The sequence below is a fragment of the Archocentrus centrarchus genome, chromosome 24 (assembly GCF_007364275.1).
Source record: "Archocentrus centrarchus isolate MPI-CPG fArcCen1 chromosome 24, fArcCen1, whole genome shotgun sequence".
Lineage (NCBI taxonomy): Eukaryota > Metazoa > Chordata > Actinopteri > Cichliformes > Cichlidae > Archocentrus > Archocentrus centrarchus.
This window is the reverse complement of record NC_044369.1, coordinates 34776083-34803898: the sequence shown is the minus strand read 5'-3', so window position 1 is coordinate 34803898 and position 27816 is coordinate 34776083. Positions and strand designations below refer to the sequence as shown.

At 46.9% G+C, this 27816-nt stretch overlaps 1 protein-coding gene across 3 annotated transcripts in view; it reads right to left on the bottom strand.

Moving 5' to 3' along the window:
* The window catches only part of cep170bb (centrosomal protein 170Bb), a 39713-nt gene extending 14492 nt beyond the window's left edge, over positions 1 to 25221 (bottom strand). For 2 of the 3 annotated variants that reach the window (XM_030721330.1, XM_030721331.1), the window contains exons 1-14: positions 25049 to 25221; positions 23503 to 23639; positions 21840 to 21929; positions 21510 to 21588; positions 21347 to 21405; positions 20903 to 21020; positions 20374 to 20475; positions 19677 to 20189; positions 15198 to 16276; positions 14548 to 14724; positions 14242 to 14359; positions 10313 to 12037; positions 8306 to 8549; positions 8056 to 8212 (exon numbers count right to left, since the gene is read on the bottom strand). In XM_030721330.1, coding sequence (XP_030577190.1) covers positions 8056 to 8212; positions 8306 to 8549; positions 10313 to 12037; positions 14242 to 14359; positions 14548 to 14724; positions 15198 to 16276; positions 19677 to 20189; positions 20374 to 20475; positions 20903 to 21020; positions 21347 to 21405; positions 21510 to 21588; positions 21840 to 21929; positions 23503 to 23607 — 4566 coding nt within the window. In that variant the 5' untranslated portion in view covers positions 23608 to 23639; positions 25049 to 25221. Of the gene's footprint in view, positions 1 to 7722; positions 7765 to 8055; positions 8213 to 8305; positions 8550 to 10312; positions 12038 to 14241; positions 14360 to 14547; positions 14725 to 15197; positions 16277 to 19676; positions 20190 to 20373; positions 20476 to 20902; positions 21021 to 21346; positions 21406 to 21509; positions 21589 to 21839; positions 21930 to 23502; positions 23640 to 25048 lie in introns of all 3 variants that reach the window. The other variant, XM_030721329.1, reaches the window with a different exon arrangement.
* Between the last annotated feature and the right edge of the window lie 2595 nt (positions 25222 to 27816).

Sequence of the window (27816 nt, the reverse complement as noted above, 5' to 3'; positions counted from 1 at the left end):
TGCTTCTAACTCCTGCATACACACCACTCATTGCAAGAGTGAGCCCACAGTCCACACCGTCAGGGTCTAGCCAGAAGGAGCTAAGGACAGACTACAGGACTGCTTCAAGGACACTGATTGGGAGCTTTTTATACGGACTGCCACTGACAACAACCACACAGACCTCAACACCTACACCTCATCCGTACTGAATTACATCACCTTCTGCATGGACAGTGTGACCACACAGAGGACAGTACGGACACTCCCCAACCATAAGCCATGGATGAATAGTGCTGTCATCAATATGCTGAGGGCCCGAGATGCTGCATTAGGCTGAGGTGATGGTGAGGCCTACAGAACAGCAAGGTCCAAACTGAGGAAAGGCATCAGGGAAGTGAAGCACTGCTAAAAGAAGCACATAGAGGAGCACTTTAACAGCGCTGACTCCTGACGCATGTGGCAGGGCATCAAAAAAATCACTGGCTACATCAGCACCCGGACCAGCTCCACCCACTCCATCCTCCCAGATGACCTGAACTGCTTCTTGACAGGTTTGATTGTCAGCACAATCTACAAACCATGCAGGCACAGCAGGGACCCTCACCATTGGTGCTGAGCAGTAGTATAAGGATGTGGCATCGTTCACACCTAGGTGTGAAAAAAGCAACGCGCGTGCATGAGAGGGCGTGTGCGCGTGCGTGTGTGTCCGTGCGTGATCGCGATGATTTATGACAATGACGTACAAGGTGTCCGATCAATCAATCGACCTCACTGTCTCTCCCTCCTGCTTCTCCTTACAAGGGTTTTTCCCAGACGTTCATCAAAGAGGTTCAATCTCGCAACACAGTGGTTAAATAAAAATACAAAGGTAAATAATCCAATATCCGACCTCACCTGTCGAGCATAAAACACACAACACAGTGGTTAATAAAGTACAATGGTAAAATAAAGCCAATGTCCGAGTTCAGCAGTGGGGTGTTACGCTACATCATTTACATACAGAAAGCCGGCTGGCCCAGGGCGCACATCAAAGGTTAAAAATATCTGTTGAGTAACCAGTTTTACTGTAAAAACCAAAGAAATCCCGACTGTATTAAAAAATGTTAGACTATGCTCAAACTAGGCCCCCCTCATGAACAGTCCTATATCAACATTCTCCCCACATGGTTAAGACAGAAAACAGAATTTCATGCTTATCATAAGCTTTGCGCGATGAGCAGTACAATGTTTTTCCATGTTAAAGCGTGGAGCGATGAGAGTGTGATCAGCTGACACGGAGTTTTTGTTGTTCTTCAAATGAATGTGCAAAGGATCATGGGAGTTCTCATTTCGGTGTTTATGTGTTTAGTTACAGAGTTATCAGCTATGTTTTGCTGCTCTCTCATCAATATCATTAGTTTGAGATGTGAATTACACACGTTGTCAGGTATGGAGGTTAGCTAGTAATGGAACACTGTGACCGTGATGGCTGTAGCAGCTAATGGCCTACGGTCACCGCGGCTGACTCAGAGCACGCCTGTGCTTTGTGTCAATAAAGTTGCAGATCCTGTCTATGGCCAGCGAGCAGATGTCAGAAATGATAAAATTAACTCAAAATCTCTGGTGTGTCTTGTACCTGAACGTGCCACAACCTTTTTGTGTGCTGCGTTAGTGGATTGAGCGTTCAGTTTTATTGTGAAGAAAAAACCAAACATCTCCCGATTGTATTAAAAAATATCAGATTCTGCATTATACAATGAACCTTTATTATGAATGCTTCATGATAGCTGTTAGGTTCCTTAAGCAGACATGTAGTGTATCATAAACAGCAGACATCTTGGTTGATTTATTATATGTTTCACCAATACATCAGACATAGCGCAGAATGTGCACCTACTCAAACATCTGTTTTACTCCCATATTCATCTATTCATGAGTCTGTCCATTTTAAGCAGAAATTAAACGTGTGGTCCTAGTTTCTGTTTCAGCACCGATGCTGTTTCAGTGAGCTTGATAAAACCTGACAGTTTGGTGAAACCATTATAGCTGCAGAATCTCATCCTTTTTCTGACCGTTCCACACAGCTTACCCAAAGCACGATTCAAAGTCACAACAAAATATCACACAGGAGGAAATAATGTCTCAGTGTCGTGTATAATCCTATCTTTTTTTTTTTTCCATTTTTGGCCACAGCGGCTTTTGTTGGCAGTGGAGAGAGACAGGAAATGGGGGAAAGATACAATTCAATTCAATTCAATTTTATTTATATAGCACCAAATCACAACAAACTGTCGCCTCAAGGCGCTTTGTATTGTGGGTAAAGACCCTACAATAATATAGAGAAAACCCAACAGTCTAAACGACCCCCTATGAGCAGCACTTGGTGACAGTGGGAAGGAAAAACTCCCTTTAACAGGAAGAAACCTCCATCAGAACCAGGCTCAGGGAGGGGGGGTCATCTGCTGAGGGGGGGCTGAGGGGAGAGAAAGACATGCTGTGGAAGAGAGCCAGAGATTAATATCAATTAATGATTAAATGCAGAGTGGAGTATAAACAAAGTAAATAAGGTGAATAAGAAGAAACAGTGCATCATGGGAACCCCCCAGGGTTCACATGTTGGACACGCAGGACTAGTGAACATGTAGACACACAAAGTATTTTGTTTATCTCCACAGTTTGTATATCTCTCCTATTGTGGTTTAGTTTAAAGCAGCTGTACAAGAGAGAGAAAATCACCTTTATCAATCACCGTTTATCACCTGGTCAACAGATGATCGTTTGACACCGATAAAACTGTCCTCCAAAAAGTGCACATTCAATATCTTTGACCTCTCTTAACTTGTGGAGATAAGCCTCCGTTGTGCCCATAAGCCTGTGTGTGTCCGGAGTGAAGCCTTCCAAACGTAGAATTTGCATCAATATAGGGATAAAATGTCCATTCCAAAATCTTTTTGATAGGTGATCATAATACTTGAAAAAGTAGTGTCTCTCTAAGGGAGCCCCACAGGTGTGTCTTCTTTGTGAGGGGTGTGAGGCTTCACAACCTGCACAAATCTCTGTTCTGTGTTTTTGAATAAGCATGTTTAGAACTGACTTCACGGTAAGTTTCACAAAGTCCAGCACGACCTCGTGTAGCTGACACGTCTCCACAGGGAAGTTACGCAGCTCCACCAGATCGTAGATCTGTGACATTGTAAAATCCTCACACTGTGCAAACGCTACAGAAAGAAGCTCATAACCAACTCCTGAACTCCTGAACTCCTGAACTACTGCAGCTTTTATTGACACAAAGCACAGGCGTGCTCTGAGTCAGCCGCGGTGACCGTAGGCCATTAGCTGCTACAGCCATCACGGTCACAGTGTTCCATTACTAGCTAACCTCCATACCTGACAACGTGTGTGATTCACATCTCAAACTAATGATATCGATGAGAGATCAGCAAAACATAGCTGATAACTCTGTAACTAAACACATAAACACCGAAATGAGAACTCCCATGATCCTTTGCACATTCATTTGAAGAACAACAAAAACTCCGTGTCAGCTGATCACACTCTCATCGCTCCACGCTTTAACATGGAAAAACATTGTACTGCTCATCGCGCAAAGCTTATGATAAGCATGAAATTCTGTTTTCTGTCTTAACCATGTGGGGAGAATGTTGATATAGGACTGTTCATGAGGGGTGCCTAGTTTGAGCATAGTCTAACATTTTTTAATACAGTCGGGATTTCTTTGGTTTTTACAGTAAAACTGGTTACTCAACAGATATTTTTAACCTTTGATGTGCGCCCTGGGCCAGCCGGCTTTCTGTATGTAAATGATGTAGCGTAACACCCCACTGCTGAACTCGGACATTGGCTTTATTTTACCATTGTACTTTATTAACCACTGTGTTGTGTGTTTTATGCTCGACAGGTGAGGTCGGATATTGGATTATTTACCTTTGTATTTTTATTTAACCACTGTGTTGCGAGATTGAACCTCTTTGATGAACGTCTGGGAAAAACCCTTGTAAGGAGAAGCAGGAGGGAGAGACAGTGAGGTCGATTGATTGATCGGACACCTTGTACGTCATTGTCATAAATCATCGCGATCACGCACGGACACACACGCACACACCTAGGTGTGAACGATGCCACATCCTTATACTACTCTGAGCCCCCATGAGGTGAGACAGACTCTGCAGCACATCAACCCCAAAAAGGCCACTGGACCTGATGGAGTCTCAGTGACTTTTGGGAAGTCGCCCTGACACCGGCGGTGATGAAGTGCTTCGAGCGACTCATCCTGGGACAATTGTAGAACAGCACCCCCCCCCCCCCCCTTGGACCAGCACCAGTTTGGCTACAGGGCAAACAGTGTTACTGGCCCTCCACTCTGCCCTGACCCACCTAAACCAGTGAGACAGCTATGTGCGGATGCTATTCATTGATTATAGCACCGTCTTCAACACTATCTTCCCCTGCAAACTCATCACCAAGCTGGACCTCCTGGGCCTCAACACACACCTGAGCAGCTGGGTCCTGGACTTCCTCACCAGCAGACCACAGACTGTGCACACGGTGGAGCGGGTCTCCTCCAGCATCAGCCTGAGCACCGGCGCACCATGGGGCTGTGTGTTGAGCCCCTTCCTCTTCTCCCTCTACACACAAGACTCCAAACCTACCCACGAGACCAACACCATCAGAAAGGCTGCAGATGACACCATCGTGGTAGGCAGGATTACACCCAGCGATGAGGCTGCCTACAGATCAGAGGTTGACAACCTGGAGAGGTGGAGCCGAGAGAACAACTTGATCCTCAACACAGCAAAGATGAAGGAGGTGATCTGGACTTCAGGAGACTGAGACCCCTCGTCCATCGCTCAATCACGATCAGCAGCGAGAGAGTGGAGGTCGTGCAGAGCATCAAGTACCTCGGGGTCAACATCAGCCACAATATGTCCTGGACCGTCAACACCACAGCGACGATCAAGAAAGGTCTCCCGAGGCTTCACTTCCTGAGGTGCTTGAAGAGAACATGTCTCCCACAACAGCTGCTGTGAGCTTCTACAGACCAGCCATGGAGTCTGTCCTCACATGCTCTATCTCAGTGTGGTACTCTGGACTGTAGACAACAGGAAAGCTCTCCAGTGCATTATCAAGCCTGCTGAGAGGATCACTGGCACCCAGCTCCCCAGACTAGAGGACATATACAGGACTCACTGCACCAGGCGGATCACAGCCATAATCAGGGACAGCACACACCCCGGACACTGTCTCTGCACCCCCCCGCCTTCTGGGAGGCGCTACAGGACACTGTACACCTGGACCACAAGACTGAAGAACAGCTTTTACCACAGAGCTGTCAAACTACTGAACACTGACAATATCAAACCCAAAAGAATATAGCTCCACCTTCACATCCACTGTCCAACTTTAGCACACTGCATTGATTTTTGTAACTAAACCATTTGTCATTTTCACTGTAAATACCAGATCCTTATTTATCCTATTTATATTTCTATCTTGTATTTATTATGTTGGCACCTGGAGGATGGCTCCAACAAAATTACATTATATTGTACAATGACAATAAAGATATTATATCTTATCTTAAGCTGGGCTGGAACAGCAGAGTCTGTCACATAGGGCACAGAGTAGAGTCAGGACAGGGTTGGGTTGGGTTGAATCAAGTTGGGCAGGTTTGGGTAGGAGAATATCAGAAGCTTGGCTAGTGTACAGGTTTGGCTCAGGTACAGTGGGAACAGGGAAAGTATAATAAAGAATAGGTTCATGTTGGGTTTGGGTTTTATTTGGCTGTTAATCAGGGGCTGTCAGGTGGAGTTGGGTTCTTAGACAGCTGTATGGCATCTCCACTTGGATTTGTTTTGTACCTCATCCCAATGATCACTGAAGCCATTTATCACCTTCCTCCTAAAGTACTGGAACAGTGAGGCAGTCCCTTTATTTTTGCTGCAGACTGGAAACATTTGGGGTTGACTTTCAAAGCTGAGACAAAGATCAACATCTCAGCTTTTATTTCCAGGTGTTTCCATCTGGATCTGATCCTCAGTTCCTCAGCTTTGGTCTGAGCCCGCCCATTTTTGCTGTGAGCAAAAGTATTGGAACATGTGACTGGCAGGTGTGTCCTGTTCCACTGATTATCCAAACAATCAGTGGTGCTGAGGGCTGCGCTCAGGTTCAGATTTGGGATCTGCCGGTGCAGACTGTGCATTTATAGTTAGAGGAGGAACCAACATGAAACCAGAGAGCTGTCTGTGGGTGAGAGACCAGCAGCTGTGAAGCTGGGAGAAGATGGAGAACCAATCAGAGCCATGAACAAACATGAGCCAGTACCACCGTTTGGAACGTCCTGGAGAAGAAAGTGGAGAACGGGAAGTCCAGAGACGAGCTTCGGGAACTCTGGGACAACGTTTGATGGGCCGATGAGACGAAGATGAACCGTTACCATGGTGATGGAGAAAGAAAGGATCTGCTTATGATCCCAAACATACGTGGGGCGGGCTCATTAATCTTCATTGATGATGTCACTGTGACGTCAGCAGAACGATAAACTCAGAAGTCTACAGAAACATTGTGTCCGTCAGTTTAAGGAAAGATGGAAGCAAACTGATCCATGATGCAGCAGGATAATGAGCCAAACACACACAGGAGTCCATCAGGGGCTTCACTCTGAAACTCTGGGGAGCATTTCAGCTGCTGAACAGGACACTGAAGGAGGACCCCCCCAAACTAACACCAGCTCAAAGAGGCTGCAGTGAAAGCTGGAAAAGCACCACAGAAGAAGAATGCAAACATTTAGTGATGTCAGCGGCTCACAGGCTTGATGCAGTTATTGCAGCTAAAAGTCTTTAAAGGTTTTCCTGAACCAAAACTTCTGCTCACAGCAAAAATGGGCGGCTTCAGACCAAAGCTGAGGAACTGAGGATCAGATCCAGATGGAAACACCTGGAAATAAAAGCTGAGATGTTGATCTTTGTGTCCTCTTCATCTTTTAATGTCAAACCCAAATGTGTTCAGTCTGCAGCAAAAATAATGGGATTGGCCTCACTGTCCCAGTACTTTTGAGAGGACTGTGTTTTGCAAATGAAATCTGTGGAACACAGATTTCATTTGCAACACCCAACAGAAGACACAATAAAGCCTCAAATGTGGATTAACTGGACTTGAAGTGGTGGCTGTCAAAAGCAAGAGAACAGATTTAGACTAGAGGTCGTGGTTTCTGAATAGTCAACGTCATTAACTGTTGACGCAGCTACAGATTTTCCTTTGTTTCTACTGGCACCTGGAAGGCTGCAATGTGTAAAGTGTGTTTTGATTGCCAGAAGGTGGCAGTAGTGCACCTACAAGCTGTTTACCAGCCACCATTAAACAACAGAAAGAGAAGCAGAAGGCTCCACTGCCTGATGAGCTGTGAGAAGAGATGTTCCTGTAACAGGAAGTACAGCCCATGAACAGGCGGTCAGTGTGACTGTACTGAACCAACACATTTAAATGATGCGAGCAGGCCGGACATGTGTCAGGCTGGGTTCTTACACTGGCACACCTGGCTATCACCTCACAGCGCTGAAGCTTCAGACTCATTCCAGCTCGGATTTGTTTTGCACCAGCTCAGAAGTTTTTTCATCAACAATCTTTAAAAAATAAAAACTCAAATGTGCTTCAACACAATCCAACACCAATGACAGGGGAGTGTTAGGATCAGTGATGGGAGGAGAACCAATCACAGAGCAGGAGGAGAGATGAGTTAGACACCTGAGATGGTCGAACCCCACGCACGTATGGAAAGGATGACGTCTGTGCAGCAGAGCAGAGAAATGAACCATGAGAATCAAAAGCATGACGAGGCTCCTGCAGATCAACCTGCAGAGATGTTTCCTCACAGTCACAAAAGCAAACTAGAGCAGATATACTGTGTATAACACCCCCGCTGCTAACTCACAAACCTGTTCATACTGGTTCACACTGCTCCCTGCTGGTCATTCAGCACATACTCGTTATAATGGAGCTGATAGATCTTGTGTTCCCAGTGTGAGAAGCTGTGGCGTATCTGTAATGAGAGTGATACAGGGGATGTTTGTAGCCTACCTCCTCCCTGGCAGAGATGGTGGAGGCTGGCGTGTTGGGCAGCGAGCTGGGAGACGTGGCGGTGCCCATGCCAGAGCTCGGCGAGTCCCCGTCCCCAGCAACGTCGTGGATTTCCTTCGCCAGGATGGCCAGATCTTTAGCCAGATCCTGACTGAGCCTGCAGGAGAAACACAAACAGAAGGTCACCGTGGAGCTCTGAGTGACGTCACCACACAGTGGCATACGTATGAACGAGTGACGTTGCATTTACTTGGCGATCTCGGCACTGTGCGTGGACCAGTTCTGGTATGGGTCAACATCATTCTGGTCCTCATCCTCCTCCGTTTCCAGGGAGACAGACTTGGTTCTGGTGGTGGGCGTCCGGTGGCTGCGTGGTGTCTGGTCGGAGGTAGAAGGATGGGAGGAGCGTTTGGCTTTAGAGATACTGCCACTCGTCTCATATTCTTCCTCAGAGGAAGAGGAGAAGTCCGAGCCCTTCTGTCTGCGACGGGACCCTGAGAATATTTTAAAGTAGATTCATGTTTTCATCTGGAAAACCCCTAAATATGGGCCCAGTCATATGAGATGGATGGGGTGGATGTAGCTCAGGAGGTAGAGCAGGTCACCTACTACTGCTGGTTCAATCCCTGACTAGATGCCAAAGTACCCTTGGACAAGATACTGAACCCTGAGCTGCTCTCTGATGTGCTCATTGGGGTGTGAATGTTAGACAGAAACCACTCAGGCCTAGAAGAAAGCACTCGAATGAAAGTGTGTGAGGAGAGCAAAGTGTACAAAGGGCTTTGAGTGCTCACGTAGAAAATGCAATATAAGAACCATTTACCATGATTCAACCATGAGTAAAAACCATCAGAATCTGTTTAAATCAATGTTCAGATAAAAGCCAAACATGACCAGCCATGACCTCAGACTCTCTGAGGTGATGACCCTAACCCTAACCCTGACCCTGCAGGATCAGAATCTCCCAGATCTTCAGGGGCCAAAAAAAAAAGGGTTAGGTGATGATGACCATGACCTCAGAGGGTTAATCAGATCATGTTTGGATTTTGTATCAGCCTTAAAATGGATCATTGTGAATATGACACAACACCAGATAAAAGTGTCTCCACAGGACATCAGTCAGCAGTGCTCTGAGCTACAGCCAGTATCTGGGTTTATACACCGACTCAGTGCGCCTAATTCCTGCACATAACCTAGGGTGCTGATGCTGAAATGCTGTTTCCACAGTAACACAAAAAGACTCAGCACCAGCTCAGCAGGATCACAAATCTGATGAGATTCACAATGATAGCAAAGGTCAGACCGTCCCAACAGTCCCCTTAATTTACATGAAGCTCTACTGCACTACTTAAAGGTTAGAAAATCTGTGCTGATGAGGCGGGGGCAATTTAAATGCTTGTTTTGCTTTTTGTTTTTTGTACCATAATTCAAACAGATCTGGCGTTAAAGCTCAAGAGTGGGTCTGTGCTGCAGATTTATTTGTGTGATGAGATTATCTTCTCACATTTTTCCAGGGGTGGATTAAGTCATCATTTCTGCTGTTTCAGACTGTTTGTGTGCTGAAAAAAAATGAGAATTATATTTCTCAAAGGACAGAGAATCTGAGTAGCTCTGAGGTCTCAGAGTTTTATTATTTGATGCTTGTAGAAAATACATAGAAATAAAGTGGTGTATTCCAATGCAATATCACTGGTATAAAGACAAACACTGAAAGCAACAGATATGATGAATAGAGCTATTGGAGAATTATTGTGATTACGATACAAAGTTAACCAGTGATCTTAGAGAAGTGCAGAGCAACTGAAACACCTATGATTAATGTGACCTGGAAACCAATTCAATTCAATTTTTTTCATGTAGCACCAAATCACAACAAAAAGTCAGCACTTGGTGACAGTGGGAAGGAAAAACTCTGTTTTAACAGGAAGAAACCTCCAGCAGAACCAGGCTCAGGGAGGGGGGGGGGTCATCTGCTGAGGGGGGAGAGACAGAGATTAATAATAACTAATGATTAAATGCAGAGTGGAGTATAAACAAATACCAGCAGTGCTGAAAGCAGCCAAACATGAAGAATAATCTTTGAGATGGTTTTCAATAATTTTTTCTCTAATGTCTAAATTTTTAATTGTAAAGAAATCCATGAAGTCACTACTAGTTAAAGTGAAAGGAGTACTCGGCTCTACAGAGCTCTGACTCTGACAAATCTAGCCTCGCAGAGTTAGGGTCAGGAGTTAGAGTTAGTGAGAAAACAACTCACCAGTGCTGGGGTACTTGGCTCCGCTTGAACGGGTACGGGTCAGAGGTTGCTTCCCTGGAGCGCCGCCTCCTTTGCTAGCTGGCTGCCGGGCATCACCCACTGATGTCTTCCTGGTGCTGACAACAGCCTCGGAGTTCCGATTGGAGACGCCCGGCCGTCCTGTAGAGGACGCCTCGTTGTCACTGGGAGTGGTGAAGGAGCCTGTCCTCTTCCTTGGCATCGCTAAGATGTCCAGCCTCGATAGCTTCTTCCCCTCAGTGGAAACTTTGGGTGCTGCAGTGATATGGTCAGAATTCTGGGAGCCTCGGTCAGTCTCAGCACCTTCATTATCTGAGGCTTCACCCAGACGCGCTCGACGTAGCATCGATGCCCGGGTTGGCCGTGGCGCTGACAGGCTGTTGGAACGTGTCAGAACCTGCTGGGTTGCTGTCTTGGACGTCTTCCCATTATCTTCTTTCTGAAGAGGGGCAATGAGTTTTTTGCTGCGGTTGGATGGACGAGTAGATTCGTGATCAGATGCTGGGGTTTCAGTCCACTGTGAACTAGAACCCTGCTGGCCCTCAGAGAGATCCAGAGAGCCACGGTTCCCGGCACTGCGGCGCATCTGGAAGCGCTTTGCTGCCTCTGTCTTAGTCGCTGCGTTTGTGGTCGTCTGGTTTCGCCGTTTCTCAGAAAGCCGTTCACGGGCACTGAGCTGCTGTCCCTTTTCTTGGATGGATGTGCTAGAAGAGGACTTCTCCTTCTGAAGGCTACTAATGGCAGGACGCTTTTTAGATGTGGAGCTGACTGGAGTGTTTTTGCTACTCACTTGACTCACTGTGCTAGCTGTGTCCACATCTGACTCACCGGAAAGGGAATCGTCCATGTGGCTGGAAGAACCCCCCTTCTTTGAGCTGCGACCAGAACCAGAGGAGGGGAACTTGGCATCCAGAGAGGACAGAGCTCCTTCCTGAAGGAAGGACTGTGTGTCCTGGATGGTCTCCCTCCTCTGCTCCATGTCTCTGATGGATGGGTGGCTGGAGATATGGGGAAGCTTCTTCATCTGGATGGTGTCACTGGGCCGGTCTTTGGTGAAGCTCTCCTGACGGACAAAAGACGACATGCAGCTGTCTTTGGTTGGGATTGAATCTTTGTCCTGTGTTTGGAGGTTTGGAGCAGAGCTGTTGGGTTTGACTCCTGTCCTCTTGGGTTCATGCCCACTCAGGTGTCGGATCAGGACGGTAGTAGGGGGAGTTTTTGCTGGGGCGTCCCTTGTCCTATCAGACTGCACTGGGCTCCGGGCCTGCTCAGGGTTACTGGGATGGTCTTCCGCACCAATATAGAAGCAGGTGGATTTGGTGGGTGGAGACACTTTTTCCTGACCTCTAAGCTGAGGAACAGCGGTCCCTGGAGATATAACTCCAGTCCTGACCTGATTTGTCCTCATTTTCTCTAGAACAGGTCCATCATCTGAGCGACTGGCATCACTCAGGCTGTCTGGGTCCACGTCATCCTGAACAGACAGGCGCTGGGTGGAGTCCACCGAGTGAGGAGGACCAGAGGGTCTGTCCAGAGGTTCCTGGCTTTGGTAAGATTCATGGCGAATCATGATGCTTGGGGTGACACCGTCCAGCTTTTCTGGAGGCACTTGGGGGAGCAGCCTTCTTGTCCTGGAGCTGTGACTGGACTCCGACTCAGAGTTGTCATAGCTGTAGCTTCCCATTGACGGGCTCATGAGGCGGAAATCTGCAAACACATTTTTAGTGATGTCAATTTTCTATAGTAGCAACGTTAATTTTCTGTAACTCAGTTTGTTTTGTAGTTTCAAAAATATATTTCAGCTCTAAAATGATGTGTGGGGTTGAAAATTAGATCATGGGTGCACATTCTGATATGGATATACGCAAATTAGTGATTAATTCAACAATCCAAGAAGATATTGGATAAACAGGACCGCATTTGGAGGTTCAAACTAGGGATGCGCCGATCCGATATTTAGTATTGGTATCGGTCCGATCCTGGCCTAAATTACTGGATCGGATATCGGAAAGAAATAAAAAATGCAATCCGATATGACCCGCATTAGCTGAATTACAGTTCTCTGTCATCGTCTTCTTCTTCTTCTTGTGGGTTTGCGGCTGACCAAACCAGCTTAGAGCTGCATTACCGCCACCTACTGAAATGGAGTGGATCAGGAGCTATAAAACAACCCCCTCAGACCCTGAGCGATCATCGCTGACATGTTTTTCCGCCTCCACCGCTCTCTGCGTGTTTGTGTGTTGTGCTCGCTGTGCTGAGAATTTCAGCTGTTTTTTTTTTCTCTACTTCAGCTTCCGGACATACTGCTAGCGAGCACAGCTATTAGCACTAGTGACCGTCGGAAGGACCCCTTCCCTTCCCCTTAATCCCTGATTAGTGACTAAATATAGACCTGCAGTAGAAACGTATTTAGGAGAATGCGTGTGAATTTAAAGCATTACAAGATTACGCTCACGCAGCCCCCAGTTTTTCAACATAAACACTTAAAACACAACAGCAGCAGTCAGCTGATTTACGTGCAGTCTGTCTGCACAAGCGCAAAGAGGCGGAGCCGGTGAGCTCAGATGGAGTGGACGTTTTTCTAATATCCAGATGAAGCTTTTCCACCCGTAAGCACCATTAAACCTTTACTGGGAAACAGCTGGAGGTCCTTCATCAACCAACTGATCAACAAGTGAAGAAAAGAGAACTTTGTAGCTGCTCCATCCACCCTGTTTGTTTCACACAGAGAAAAACTGCAGTACGGAAGTTAAAATATGTAGATGAACTGTTGATACGAAAAAAGTATTTCTTATCCAGTTACTTGGGTAATCGATGGAATAATCGATAGAATACTCGATTGTTAAAATAATCAGTAGCTGCAGTCCTACTGACATTTGCAACATACCATAAGCCAATGCATCACCTTCTCACATAGGAGCAACAGGATTCAGGTGATAGAGCGATTGTTGTAAGTAAGCAAGTAAAGTTTATTTATATAGTGCTTTTCACAGACAAAAGTCACAAAGTGCTGTACAATAATTAAAACACAATATCAAAAAACCCAGATAAAACCCCATGTTAAAAACATATTAACATTACCATATTAAAATAAAAAATAAAAATAAAGTCAACAGAAAGTCTGGTTAAACAGAAAGGTTTTCAACTGTTTTTTAAAAGACTCCACAGAGTCAGCTAAATGGAGATGAAGTGGTAAACAGGTTCCAGAGCTTTGGCGCCACTGCCTGAAAAGCTCTTCCCCCCGTAGTCCTTAGTCTTGTACGTGGGACAACTGAAAGATTTCAATTTTATTGTGTGTGAGACTGTTGACTCACGTAAAATTGATCCAGGCATTTAAAAACAATTTTTAAAAATAATACAAAAAATATTGGATTTGTATCGGTATCGGCAGATATCCAAATGTAAAATATCGGTATCGGACGTAAAAAAGTGGTATCGTGCCATCCCTAGTTCAAACACTAAGCTGAGACAACAGTAGCACTTATGATGACCGTGGCCTGAAGGCAAAGTGCTGTCACTATAGATCTTGTGTGAATGCCAGGCTGAAAAGTGTAGAAGTTCGACACACTGCCCTTCAAACACCCTTTAACACCGAATGTGTCCCATGTGACACGACATACTTCAAAAGTGCCGCCGTTCGCGGACTTCCGGCAACAAATACCGTAATACCCCTATATGACTGTGACGCGCAATTTCTGGGCTTTCAGGAACCGTTTGCATTTTTTCAATAGGACAAACGGTTGCGGAGTTACGGTAATACGCCAGCTGATCAACGTTCCTTTGATCAGCCGACTCCGAGCTGATACGCCACATCTCAATCAGCTGTTCGCCGCTATTAAGGGCAAGAAACGGGCACTTCAGCAGCGATCGCCCGGCGTTAAAGGGCTACGGTATTTTTTAAAAAACCTCACCTTCTGTACATTCCCCTTGAGGTGGAGTGGAACCAGGTTCAGCATAGCTGTCCGCTAGACTGGCCCAACGCGAAACCCACTTAGGGCCTTCTAGAACTGCTGCATGAGCAGCTGGAACCTACAGAACAAAACACAATGACCAGCATTACCATGAAGATGTGGAAACAAAGAGGCCAACAAACTTTAACAGACACTTCCATAAGACAGGAGAAACCGTGAATAACCACACAGGTCTGTGGGCACTGCGGTCAGAATTTTAAAGGTGTTTTTCCAGTTTCTACTTATACTTTTCACCTTTTTTTTTACCTGTATAGGGCCTGTTGGAGGGCTGCTGATAGAAGATGGGATAAAGCCATGCAACAGGTCCACAGCGCTACCATCACTAGGCAGGTTAGCTTGCTCATCCTTTCCATCATTTATTACAGGTCTATACACACCTGTGTTCACACCACTGTACTCTGGAGAGTCGAGGACACCAAACACCTGTCAGAGCACAGGGCATGCATGAGGACAGGCAGGACAGACACAAACAGGAAAAAACAAAAAGGATACAAGGGTCCATGCATCCCTAAGGTTGTTTAAGAGATGTTGTTCAGATAAGCAACATCGGAATACTTCCAGATCCATTAGGATCATTTTTAAGATGACAAATACTGGAAGATTCAGTGAAGAAGAGGCAAGAAAGGCACTCTGCACTCAGAGCCAAGCTGGAGCGGCAGAAGATCTCACTGAGATGTCAGCACTGACAGAAGGGTTTCAAATGTTTGGATATGACAGCACACAAGACCTTTGATTTTATCGATCTCCACAACCCTGCTGAGAAAATATACAAAAAGTGTGCTTTGCTGCACTTCTCCTGTGCTCACCACCGTTCTAGACATTCTTCCACCAACAGCAGGAAGAAATACTACCTCACCCCTTAATGAAACAGACAGAAACACTATGTGTGACTTCACCTGATCGATCATGTTGCGAGCCTCCTCCACCTCTTTGTCCTGTGACTCTGTCTCTATGGTGTAGGTCCCGGCGTCACTCAAGCTGTCGTCCTCCTCATTCCTGGCCATCCTCTGGGAACCTTTGTGCTCTCCCCCACGGACAGCCACAGGCAACATAGGGGACATAGGAGGTCCAGACGGATGGACCGGAGAGGCAGCTTGGCCTGGAACCTTGGTTGGGATTGAGGTCTTTGAGATTGCTGGAGGCTGTAAGGGGGAGGCAGGGTAGGAGACAGAAGATGGTGCTGGAGGTTCTTGTGGGGAGGGAATCCTTGTATGATGAGGTGACATCATCACTGGCGGTGCAGACATTGGTGGATCAGATCCCTTATCTCTGGTTGGGGAAGAGTCGTTTTGACCTGAATCCTTCAGGAATTCAGCAGCAAATTCCTGGGCAAGCTTTGACTTCTTCCCAACGCTGCCAAAAGGTCTGATGATGATGCCTGATGAGGAGCGAGAAGAAGAGCTCGATGAAGCTGCCTCCCCCTCTGTCTTTTCTCTCTTCAGTGAGCTCGACCTCTGAGGACCGCCGTGGCCCTGACCCTTCAGAGGTACCGTCACCTGTTGGGTGGGAGGGATGTGGCCGTGCACGGATGCCGGCCTCTCACCGCCTTTCCGCCGCTCCAGCTTGGCTCTGAGTGCGGAGTATGAGTCAGCATGAGCAGGGTTGTGTGTGAAGGACTGAGAGCGCTTCTTGCGCGGGTTGTCATCGAAGAACTCAATGATGAAGGCCTGCTGGGTGAGGTGCTCTGGTGGACCCTGTTTGGGCGCTTCAGTAGGGGACGGAGCCTCAGGAGGGCTCTGGGACAGGGGCCGCTCAGGGGCCACAGGTGAGGCTGAGGCTGGTCTGGGTGGAGAATACTGCAGCGGTTGGTGGAGCTGACCGTGGACAGGCTGGCATGATGGGACCGTCTGCTGCGACACCTGGGGCTGTTCTGATTGGACAGAGTGCTGACTGCGGACCGAATGGTGGGATTTACTCCTTCCTTTGAGAACTGGGTCCTCTGAGTCACTCTGGGTTCCATCCTCATGGTGGTGACCTGAAAACAGGAATAAAGACTTCAAACCGGGACCATGCCTGAAACGAAGATCTCCAGCAAGAAGCTCCTTCACTGAATACATGTGATTAGGGCTGCAACGATTCATCGATTAACTCAATTAATTCGATTCTAAAAACTTATCGACACAAATTTACTGTGTCGATGCTTCGTTTAAACTCTGCAGCGCTCAGCTGTCTCGGAGTAAGCGGCGCTCCTCACTAGCATTAGCAGCATTATAGTGGTCCGTCATCTTTTTGTGGGTTTATTGGGGGCTGGCAAACCAACATAGAACTGCATTACCGCGCCCTACTGGACTGGAGTGTGAATTGCGTGCGCGCATGCACACACACACACACACACACACACACACACACACACACACACACACACACACAGATTCTAAAAAGCTCTCCGTCACTGCGATGGATTTCCTTTAACACAGAGTGGATCATCACTAGAGTTGCCACCTGTCTCGTAAAATACAGAACCCCGTATGTTACGGGACTCCGTGGAATACGGCTCCATAACATGTGGGGTTCCGTACTTTACGGGACGGGTGGAAACTATCGCTGACATGCATTTCCACGCCTCCACTGCTCTCTGTGTGTCTGTGTGTGTGTGTGTGTGTGTTGGTGTGTGTGTGTGTGTGTGTGTGTGTTGTGCTTGCTGAGAATTTCAGCTGTTATTTTTGTCTTTACTTCAGCTGTAGCTACCAGAACTGGTTTGCTAGCGAGCGCGGGCCATTAGCACTAGCGATGGTTCGGTACCGGAAGGCCCGCCCCCCAGGACCGAGGGGCTCCTTCAAAATATTTTTTATACTTTAATCCCTTATTAGTGACTAAATATAGACCTGCAGTAGAAACGTATTTTCGAGAATGCTTGTGAATACAAAGCATTACAACATTACTCACACATGCGCCATGGCTCCCGCAGCCACTAGTTTTTCAAAACACTCATAGCAGGCAGCGGTTTGAACTGCACAAGCGCAAAGAGACGAAGCTGTTATAGAGACGGTGAGCTCAAGTAGTGAAAAAGGAAACGTTTTTCCAGCGTCCAAAACAGCAGCTTTTTCTTTTAGTAACCACCATTAAAATCTTTACTGGGAAACAGCTGGAGGTCCTTCATCAAGCACCTGATCAGCAAGTGTTAAGGTGAAGAAAAGAGAACTTTGTAGCTGCTTCATCCACCGCTGTTTGTTCACACGGCAAAAACTGCAGTACGGAAGTTAAAATATGCAGATGAACTGTTGATAAAAAAAAAGTATTTCTTATCCGATTACTCGATTAATCGATGGAATAATCGATAGAATACTCGATTACTAAAATAATCAATTTATGCAGACCTACATGTGATACATCCTAAACTGCTGCTACAGCTGAGCTGCTGCTGGGTATGATCTGAAAAATAAAAGAGTTAGAAAGGTTCATTTTGATCAGTCTTATACAAATAAACTTCATTATTATAAAATATGGTGGAAGGGAGTGGAAAAGTATTTGCCCCCTTTCTGATTTCTTAGTTTTTTGTGGATTTGTGACACATTTTTACATTTCAAATAAATTTTAATACTAGACAAAGATAACCCAAGTAAATACAAAGTGTGGGTTTAAATGATGATTTCATTTGGTAAGGGTAAAAAGCTTCCCAAACCTACCTGGCCCTGTGTGAATAAGTCATTGTCCTCCTTGTTAAATCATGAATTAACTGTGATTAACCACATTTTGGAAGATCTGATTACTGTCAGAACTGCTGGATCAAGAAATCACTGAAACAACTGTCTGACAAAGTGAAGCAGGCTGAAAGATCTCAAACAGCAGCACATCATCCATGATTGAAAGAACCAGCTGAGGAACACAGTCAGTGACACCTATCAGTCTGAAAGGGTCACAGAGCCATTTCTGAGGCTTTGGGACTCCAGAGAACCACTGTGAGAGCCGTTATCCATGCATGGAGAAAACCTGGAACAGTGGGAACCTTCCCAGGAGCGGCCGGCTAACAAAATTCCTCGAAGAGCATTGAGGACTCATCCAGGAGGTCACAGAAGAACCCAGAACAACATCTAAAGAACTGCAGGCAACAACTGCTGACCAACAAGAACACAAAGGCTCGTCTCACATTTGCCTACAAACATCTGGATGATCCCCGAGACTTCTGGGAAAATATTCTGTGGACTGATGAGACAGAAGCTGAACTTTCTGGAAGGTTTGAGTCCTGTTACATCTGCAGAAACTAACACAGGGTTACATAAAGAACACCAACAGTCAGACATGGTGGTGGGAGTGTGATGGTCTGGGGTTGCTTTGCTGTCATTGGTGGAACCATGAATTCTGCTACAAGATCCTGGAGGAGAACGTCCGCCCATCAGTTGGTGCCCTGAAGTTATGCAGCAGACACACAGCAGCAGGTCCACCTCTGAATGGCTCAAACTAAATGAAGGTTTTGGAGCGGCCGAGTCAAAGTGTGGACTTAAATCAGACTGAGATGCTTTGTCCTTAAACAGGCCGTTCATGCTGGAAAACCCTCCAATGAGGCTGAATTCAAACAATCCTGCAAAGAAGAGTGGGCCAGAGTTCCTCCACAGTGATGAGAAACACTCACTGACAAGTATCACCAACACCTGACTGCTGCTGAGGGTGGAACAGCCAGGTATCAGGTTTGGGGCCAATGACTTCCTCACACAGGGCAGGTTTGGAGAGCTTTGTTCCCTTAATAGATGAAATCAGCATTTAAAAACCGCACGTTGTATTTACTCGGATTATCTGTAATATTAAAATTTGTTTGAGGAACTGAAACATGTAAGTTTGACAGATATGCAACAAAGTAAGCAATCAGGAAGGGGCAGATACTTTTACACAGACGGGTGTAGGTTGAACAGAATGCATCTATGGTGTGAATGTGAACGTCCTGGGTCACTTCTCCACTTATGGTTAAAGGTTTGGTGGAACAGACGCTGGTGCCAACGCTGCAAGCTAAAAACTAACTCGACTGTCTCTACATCCTGTTTAGTCCCAGTAATCAGGAAGCATGAACCTACACTGACCTGGAAAAATGTTTCCATGTAATTTGGAGGAAAAGTATTCTCAGACACTAAAATGCAAACATTTGGAGAGCTGTCCTGTTTTTCTTCTGGTCTGAAACGTTCGTGTGATTAATTGGGCCGTCCTGAATGCTAGAGTTAGGCTTTGAAGCTCGGTGGTCACCAGTGAACGACCGAAGCTTCGCAAGGTCAAACGCTAAAGACAAGGTTAGTGGGGTTCAATGAAATCAGAAAAATCAGGTGCCACGTGGTCAGGAAGTGGCTGAAAATAAAGTGTTGGAGAGGATTTGTCATCACTGGGCATCACCACCAGCAGGAAGCATGAACCCTGATGTGTGTGGTCTGTAACTCGGGAACGACTCTGACCTTTCAGGGTCTTGATGTTCATTGCGAGGTCACTCTTGGTGCTGTAAACATCCTCGCATGGCGGACGTCTCTTCATCATGCTTACATCACTGTGGACCAGCCAGTCAGCCACCTTGCTTTCTGCTGACATCACCTCTACAGGTGCGGTCGTGATGGTCGTCTTGGGGGACGCAGCCTGCGACTTCCTCTGGCGGGTGGAGAACTTGGTGATGTGGTCTTTGATCTTAATCTTGCCCGGCATGCAGTCATCAAACTCGATGGTGAAGGAGGCGTGGCTTTGAACGACGGGTGGGGTCGGGGTGGGAGGGGAAGGCGTCGCCGGGGATGTGTCAGTATCCTTGGTGGGAATCTCATGGAGCTCTGCCCCTGAGGATTTGGGCTGCTGGAAGTCCTTGGTGGGGATCTCAAAGTAGCTCGGCTCGCGGTGGTACGAAGGGAAGGCGGTCTTTGGCTGAGAGTCCGACAGACATCCGGAAAAATCCGGATCCACAGACGGAGCGTCTTTCTGAACGTCTGACAGAAATGAAGAGAGGATATCATACCAGCACCACCAACAGCCAAAACACCATCAATAGTGGACCATCAGTTCAATTTAGCTTTATTTATACAGCACCAGTTTACAGACACAGGCGTCTCACTGGGCTGTACTGTGGGAGGCAAAGAGCCTCCAATCAGCTGCTTCTAGAAAGGTGTGTACCTGAATGTGGCTCATCACTGGTCTGGACTTTACTGCCATAATCCTCCTCTCCCCACCAGGACGGCTGGCCGTACAGAGGAGTGGGCCGGCACGCTGGCGCCTCTGTCAGAGAAACGTGGGATTGGTGAATGTGAGGACCTATGAGGACCCCAGAGGAGCCTGAACAAACAGCACTGCTCAGCTGTCACTGCTTCATTTCAAATCTTCCCTCTCTGCCTTTTACTTTTCTACTATTCCAACAGTCTCCTGCACCTTGGTTTAATCCACGGATATCAGCCCTCCATTCTCCACCTGCTGGAGGTTTCTGAAGGGGAACTAAAGCACGTTAGAGCGAGCAGCACCACCGCAGCTCGCTCTAACGTCTCACCCCAAACCCCGGGGCAGGCTTTCGCTACTCTCCTCTACTGTCTACTCTCTATTATTTGCACTATATTTTTGTTATTTCTTGCATTATTTATGGTATTGTTAACAGTACATTTTACATCTTTTATTATATTTTGTAGTATACTGTTTCCAGTATTATTTTTACCCTGTGTGAGGCTTTTGGTACTTGATGTTTTCTCGCCTCTCAGCCGCTCCTCCGTGTCGCTCTTCTTCCCCTCCGAAGCCTTCAGACTCATCTGCAGCTGACTGCTGTACTTCTCATGCTGGAACAGGAGGAACGAGGGTTCTGTACTACATGTTCTCTACTACGTGTACTCACAGTGCTGTGTGTGCTGTGTCAGGTTTTTCTCATAAATATCATGTGTTTGTATCCAGTGTAAGCTGCAACAGTTCAGGGACAAATTTGTGATACTCTTCTGGAAATACTGCAAACCTGCAGGGTGCAGTACTGCAACCATACTGCAGTTAAAGAAGGAAAGTAAATAACAGCCTCTGTGCAGTATTCTGTCCACACACACACACACACACACACACACACACACACACACACACACACACACACACACCCACACACACACACAGAGCTGACCTTCAGGGCCTCCTCTGGGACTTTGTGCTGACTTTTCTCCAGAACGTAGACATGAGAATGTGAAGAGGCAGCTCAGAAAAATATTCAGATATTACACACACACGCGCGTGCACACACACACACACGCACGTGCACACACACACGCACACACTCTGAAGGATATCGTATCCGAAGCGGATGATGTCAGACAGTTTGAGGGTGATGTAGGTCTGATCAGGAATCCGTAGGTCGTTTACAAACGTCTGCAGGAAACAAACAAACAAACAACTTTATGAAACCTCCTGCTGTAGACGAAGTCCTGTCTGCATTCATTCTGATTTGTCCTTTATTCTACATCATTCACATCACTTTAAGGTAAAGTGGAATTCATTTTTTTAAGTTAATGAAGAAAGATATTTGCACTGTGACCTCTGACCTTAGATATCCTCTCCCCCTACACCTGTCTTTGTTGCTGACTGGTGGATACCTGTGATCCCTGTGATGATGTACTCACCCCATTGAGGCTGCCCAGATCCTTCACCAGGTGCTCATCAGTGGTCAGGTTGTAGTTGATCACGGCGTGCTGTTTGTCCACGCTGCGAGACTGAGACACAGACACACAACTCAGCCTTTTTCTTTACCTTTCATTAGTTTCCTGTTCAAAGCAGCTCATATTCACAGCTGCAACATCTGGAAGAGCCAGAACAGCAACCATTACTGCTGCACTGGCCACACTGGCTGCCTGTCCTGCAGGAACCTGCCCCCACACAGGAACCAACCCCACACATACCCTTTTCCACCGCCAGGGTTCCGGTGCCAGAAAAGCTTAAGAACGGGCGTTTCCACCACGTTTCTGTGAACTGCTCCTTTACGTATGGGTGTGGGCGGGTCCTCGTCTGGACACGAAGCGCACAAACGTGGGAGAACACGCTCTCCTTTCTGTGCTGCAAATACGTTTTAGGGTCCAAACCAAACTACTGCAGCATCTGTGTGCAGCACAGAGGGAAACACAGACAGCGATTAGAGCAAGACGACAAGTACGCACTTTGTGTCCTTTTATCTGTGATATGAACTGATACAAAGCAGCAAGTTCAGCCTAAAGGCCCTTTCACACCGGATGCGTTGCGTAAAAACGACACGAAATTCCGAATCTTTCGGATGCGAACCTGTCGTGTAACCTATATACACACCGGACGCGTTGCGTTTTTGCGACTAAATCCTCCTCATATAACGCACGGTGGAAAAAAAAATGCAGTCGACATCAAGCGATGATGTAATGATGCCCTGATGTTTCTAAACAAGAGAAGGAAGAAACAGATTCTGGGTTCATCCAACTCATAAGAAAGCAGCAGCAGGGAGAGTTTCATGGTTTGATCCCGGAGCTGAAGCTGCATCACGGATGCTTTCACTCATATTTCAGGATGTCAGTGGGACAGTTTGAGCTCTTGTTGGCAGAGTTGGGATCACATGTGAGGAGGCAGAGGATAATATCAGAGAGCCGACTGACCCGGAGCAGCGTGTAGCTGTGTGTCTGAGGTAAAATATTATGATTTTATTGTTCCCACATCACTGTATATTCAGTACATCGGTGCGCGTTTTGAGCTATGACCTCGCATGCTGCTAAATGCAGCGCTCTGATTGGTCAGTCCTGTTTGTTCGCTTGCGAAAGTCAGAAAAATCGAACTTGATCCGAAAAAATAAATGCCGCAAATTCGTCCTGTGAAATGACGCGGTCGGTGTGAACGGCTGCATTAAGAACAGGAGAGTCCGAAATATATTTTTAACGCACGTAAAGGGCCTTTAGAGCCCAACCTAATTCACAGCTGTGAAAATCGCTTCTCTTTTCTCCTGTAATACACATGTAATATGGTAGAAAACTGGATGTTGAGATGGCAGAGTCACGCTCTTCTGCCGCTTTCGGCACGCGTTCCTGGTTCCAGACCAGCTAGTTTGCGGGGCCGGAGTTGAACCCGTTTTGTGGCCGAGCACCGAGAGCGTTCATGGTGGAAAAACCGCTGAACGGTTCAAATACTGGCACCGGCACTGGAACACCGTCGGTGGAAAAGCGGCTACACAGGAACCCGCCCCACACACACAGGAACCAGCACAGGAACCCACCTCACACACACAGGAACCAGCACAGGAACCCACCTCACACACACAGGAACCAGCCTCACCTGTAGCATGAGCTCGCAGTCCTCTCGACCTACAAAGATCATCTCTCGGGGAAGGCGGTGTCGAGTCCCTGAGCTGCTCACCAGGAACCATGATGTCACACTCATCTTCACAGCCCACTGGGAAACCCCAGAGCATCCTGGGAAATGAAGTCAGTGAGAGGCAGAAGATGCTGTCTGCTGCTCGGTGCAGTGCAGGCAGAGTCTAGAATGATTTTTTAATGTAAACAGATCCGTGAAGGACAAAATGAATGAATTTGAAACTCTCACTGTTTCATATGCATTTTGTTGTCGTGAACTGTACATGTGCAATGAATTGAATCTAATCTGATCTAATCTAATATGCACAGATGAACCCATACAGCTGTGAGTTCACACAGATTTCAGCTGACGCACACAGACACACATCAGGTCCAAAGGTATTTGGACAGTAGCCTCTGTGCACCCCCTCAGAGGATTTTGGAGCTGAGCATCAGTCTGAGAAGTTCAGACCTTCAGCTTTGATACTTTCCTGAAAGAACTGAATTAACTGTTACTGACATTTTTGAGCTCACGTACACAGATGGACAGCGTGGAGATTCTGCAGGAGCGCTCACAGACGCAGTTGGAGGATCGAGCCTCTGCAGCACAGACGCTCCTGGTTAAAGTGAGACGCAGCAGCTTTAATCCGCTCAGAGGCAGACACACAGACGCTCAGCGTGAGCAAACATGAGAGATCAGACCCTTCAATCCGCTGATGAGTTCCTCCACCAGTCACTGATCTCCGGTCAGAGCCGCGGCTGTGCGGACAGGCTGCGCTGTGTGGTGATGGGCAGCAAGGAAACTGGACCTTTACTGTGTGTTTTTCAGGAGGTCAGGTGTGACTGCACAGCTCACTCCGAAGCTGGACGGGTGTGGGTTACTCCCTCAGCATGCTGTCATAGACACAGCAGGTAAAAAAGCTGGAGAGGGGCTGATCCCTGGACCCCTCCACGGGTCTGTGCTGGTTTCTGAAACAGCACCCCGAGGAAACTTCAGTGAAGACCAGGCTGTAGGACAACCCCGCCGCGCCGCCCGCAGAGGGTTAAATACCAGCTGAGCCCCTGGAAACAGGAGCCTGAGGCGGTCACACACAGACACACAACAACACAAACGGTCTCGGTCCAAACGTCTGTGCGGAGGGTAACCTGCCACATCACGTGACCTGCGAGCGGCAGCAGCCTCGTGAACCTGGCTAGATGCGACCTTGGAGCTGGTCACGTGCTCACCTCTGTGACATCATAACCACCGTTACGATCAACAGTATCATACACACACACACACACACACACACACACACACACACACACACACACACACACACACACACACACACACACATCAGGATGCTGGAGGAGAGGAGCGGCTCGTCAGCAGCATCCCTGCGGGCCTCAGCGATGCATCCGCGGCTCCAGATCGGACACGAGCAGTCCGTCCGGGCTGCAGCCGCGGAGAGGCGCCAGTACCGACAGACAGACAGACAGTGCGCTCCCCTCCTCCACGCCCTGCCCTCCTCCTCTTCCCGTCTTACCTCCAGATGCTGCCTCCGCTCTTACGCTGCTCTTCGCTGCCTGTAACCCGGGCTGACGCGCTGCTGAGCGGGCAGAGCATGAGCGGCGTCCCGCGGACCCGGACTCGGACGGTCGGGAAGCGGATCGGTTCGCGGCTGCTGCTGTTGCTGCTCCTATGGCATCTCTCCACCCGTCTGCCTCCTCCTGACGCACCAGCAATCACCCGCTGCGTCAAGACGCAAAGCGTTAGCGGCCACCACACCGGAAGAGCCGCGCGGGGCCTTCTCAATAAAAGCATCGGGGCTGAACCTCTGCTGAAACGTGTGGATGGGCTTCACCAGACACGTGTAATGAGAAACATCCACAACTTTTCATTCCGCGGAAACACCGAGAGACTCTGTTCAGAGGTCACAGTGTCACATCAGGGCTACCGCTCTGAAAATAAGGGGGAGGGGAGGTACTGAACTTTAAGTAGGCTCAGTACTCTTATTGTGAAGGCGGAACGGTTTCCGGTGGTGATGTGACGAGTTTCAGCTTCATCATGACGCAGAGCTCCTCATCGATACCAGGATCGGCACCGATCCTTCTCATCAATAATCTCAGCCTGAGTTTCCTGGCCGAGGTCACGTGACTCGGAGCGTCGTCGCCTCAGGACGGGAAGCTCCGGTTTTGGATGACGTCATCCCGGTGTTCACACCGGGAGGCTGAGGGGTATGATGACGTCATCCACACGGCTGCTTTTTATTCTAAACATTTATTTTTCATTTTAGCTCGAGTTTTGAATGTTTGATCTTTGATCCACGCTGATGTGGAACAAAATCAGAGTGAAAAATGCTGCGGCCACAACATTCCTCTCAGAATGGGACTCAGGAGCCTGTTTGGCCCCCGTGTGCTCCATGCCTGACAGCGGGGGTTCCTAATGAGACGGCGGATGGTGTCCTGGAGCATCTCCTCCCAGATCTGGACCAGAGCATCACGGAGCTCCTGGACAGTCTGAGTCTGGCTGTCGTGGTCCTGGGTCTTTGAGCCGGTGTTTTAGTTGTTGTTGTTGTTGTTGTTGTTGTGATTTTCCTGTAACGATGTTTTGGAGCTTCTGGTTTATTTGTACAGCAGGTTGTGTTTTAGTCCTTACGCTGCCTTCCCCGTGTTTCCCATGTCCTCCTGTTGAAGCTGTTCCTGGTTTCTTTTGTCAGCCTCGTCTCGTGTGTGTGTTGTATTTTGTTTTGCTTCGCTGTCTTGTTTTCCCTGATTACTTTCAGCCGTGTACCCCACAGTTTCTCATTGCCTCTGAGAATTTAAACCCTTACTGTGAGTTATCTGCTTCAGCACATCAAAGGTCAGTTTTTGTTGATTCCACTCTGCCTCCAAGTCCACACTCGTCCACATCCACACCAACACATGACACTGGCAGCATCAGATGGACCGAAACATAACGTCCCAGAGGTGCTCTGTTGGATTTAGGTCAGGAGAGTGTGGGGGTCAGTCAGTGGTATCAGTGGTATCAGCTCCTTCATCCTCCAGGAACTGCCTGCATACTCTCACCACATGAGGCACCAGGAGGAACCAGGACCCACTGCAGCAGCGTGGGCTCTGACAGCTCCAAGGGTTTCTTTTTTTGCAGACTTTCATCATTTTATTTTATTTTTTTTATTACATAGTCAAACACAGCAATTTACCATATATTTTTAAATAACTTACAGACATTAACCAAGAGAAGAACCCCCCCCCCCCCAAAAAAAATTAAAAAAATTAAAAATACAAAAATTTTTTTTTTTTTTTAAATAAACAAATAAACGAGTATTTCAGGGAAATTCCAACAGTGATGTAGATGGTGTCCCAGATTATAAAATCTCCGGTCTTCTTACTCACATATAGCACTATCTGTAGTCTATTAGAGAAACTATTCACTCCATATTAAAAAACTATGCCTTGCCACTCGTCTAATGGGCCATTCTGACTCCACCATCTCGTTGTGACGGCCTTTCTGGCTGCTAAACTCAAAATGCCAAAGAGGTGCTTACTCTCTTCATCTTTTATATACAAGGGTCCAAATAAAAGTTCATTCCAATTCAATGAGATTTGGTTTCCAAAGATTGCCTCCACCTCACACACTTCCAGAACTTATTAATAACAGTGTAAGACCAAAACAAGTGAAAATGATTTACTGCTTATGTTCCACAGTTTCTCCAACAACCAGAGTCACCTGAATGATATTTACTTTGTTTGGGTGTAATAACAAATCTACACATAGACTTCCATCCAAAACATCTCCATAAGTTTGAACTTGTTGTTTTCCACTGAAATGAACATTTAAACAAATATCAATACATATTAAAGAGTTTGCCTGTTTCTCCCATTTTTGTTTAATATAATTCGTGTTTATAGTTTTAATCTCTTGAAGGTCACTATAATTTATATATGTGTTAACAAGTATCCTCAAATTAGGCATTTCCAACATGTTCTTAGCTTTTGATATAGAGCTTTGTATATAATGCCTAATTTGTAAGGCTCTAAAAACAAAAAAAGATTGATTATTTTTAAGCTGGTACAATAAGAAGTTAAGCCTTTTTTAGTCCATGTTTTAAATCCACCGTCCAGGCTATGAATAAAATCCAAGTCTTAAATGACCCATCGTAAAATCCAGTCATGTATTTTTATTAAATTAAGCCATATTTTGGATGGAGGATTAATCCACTGATTGCCTTGTTTTAATTGCTTTCTGATGAGTCTTTCATCTCCTATTATAGCCTGGAGTGGACATTCTTCAGATAGTACCCTTTCTATTTCT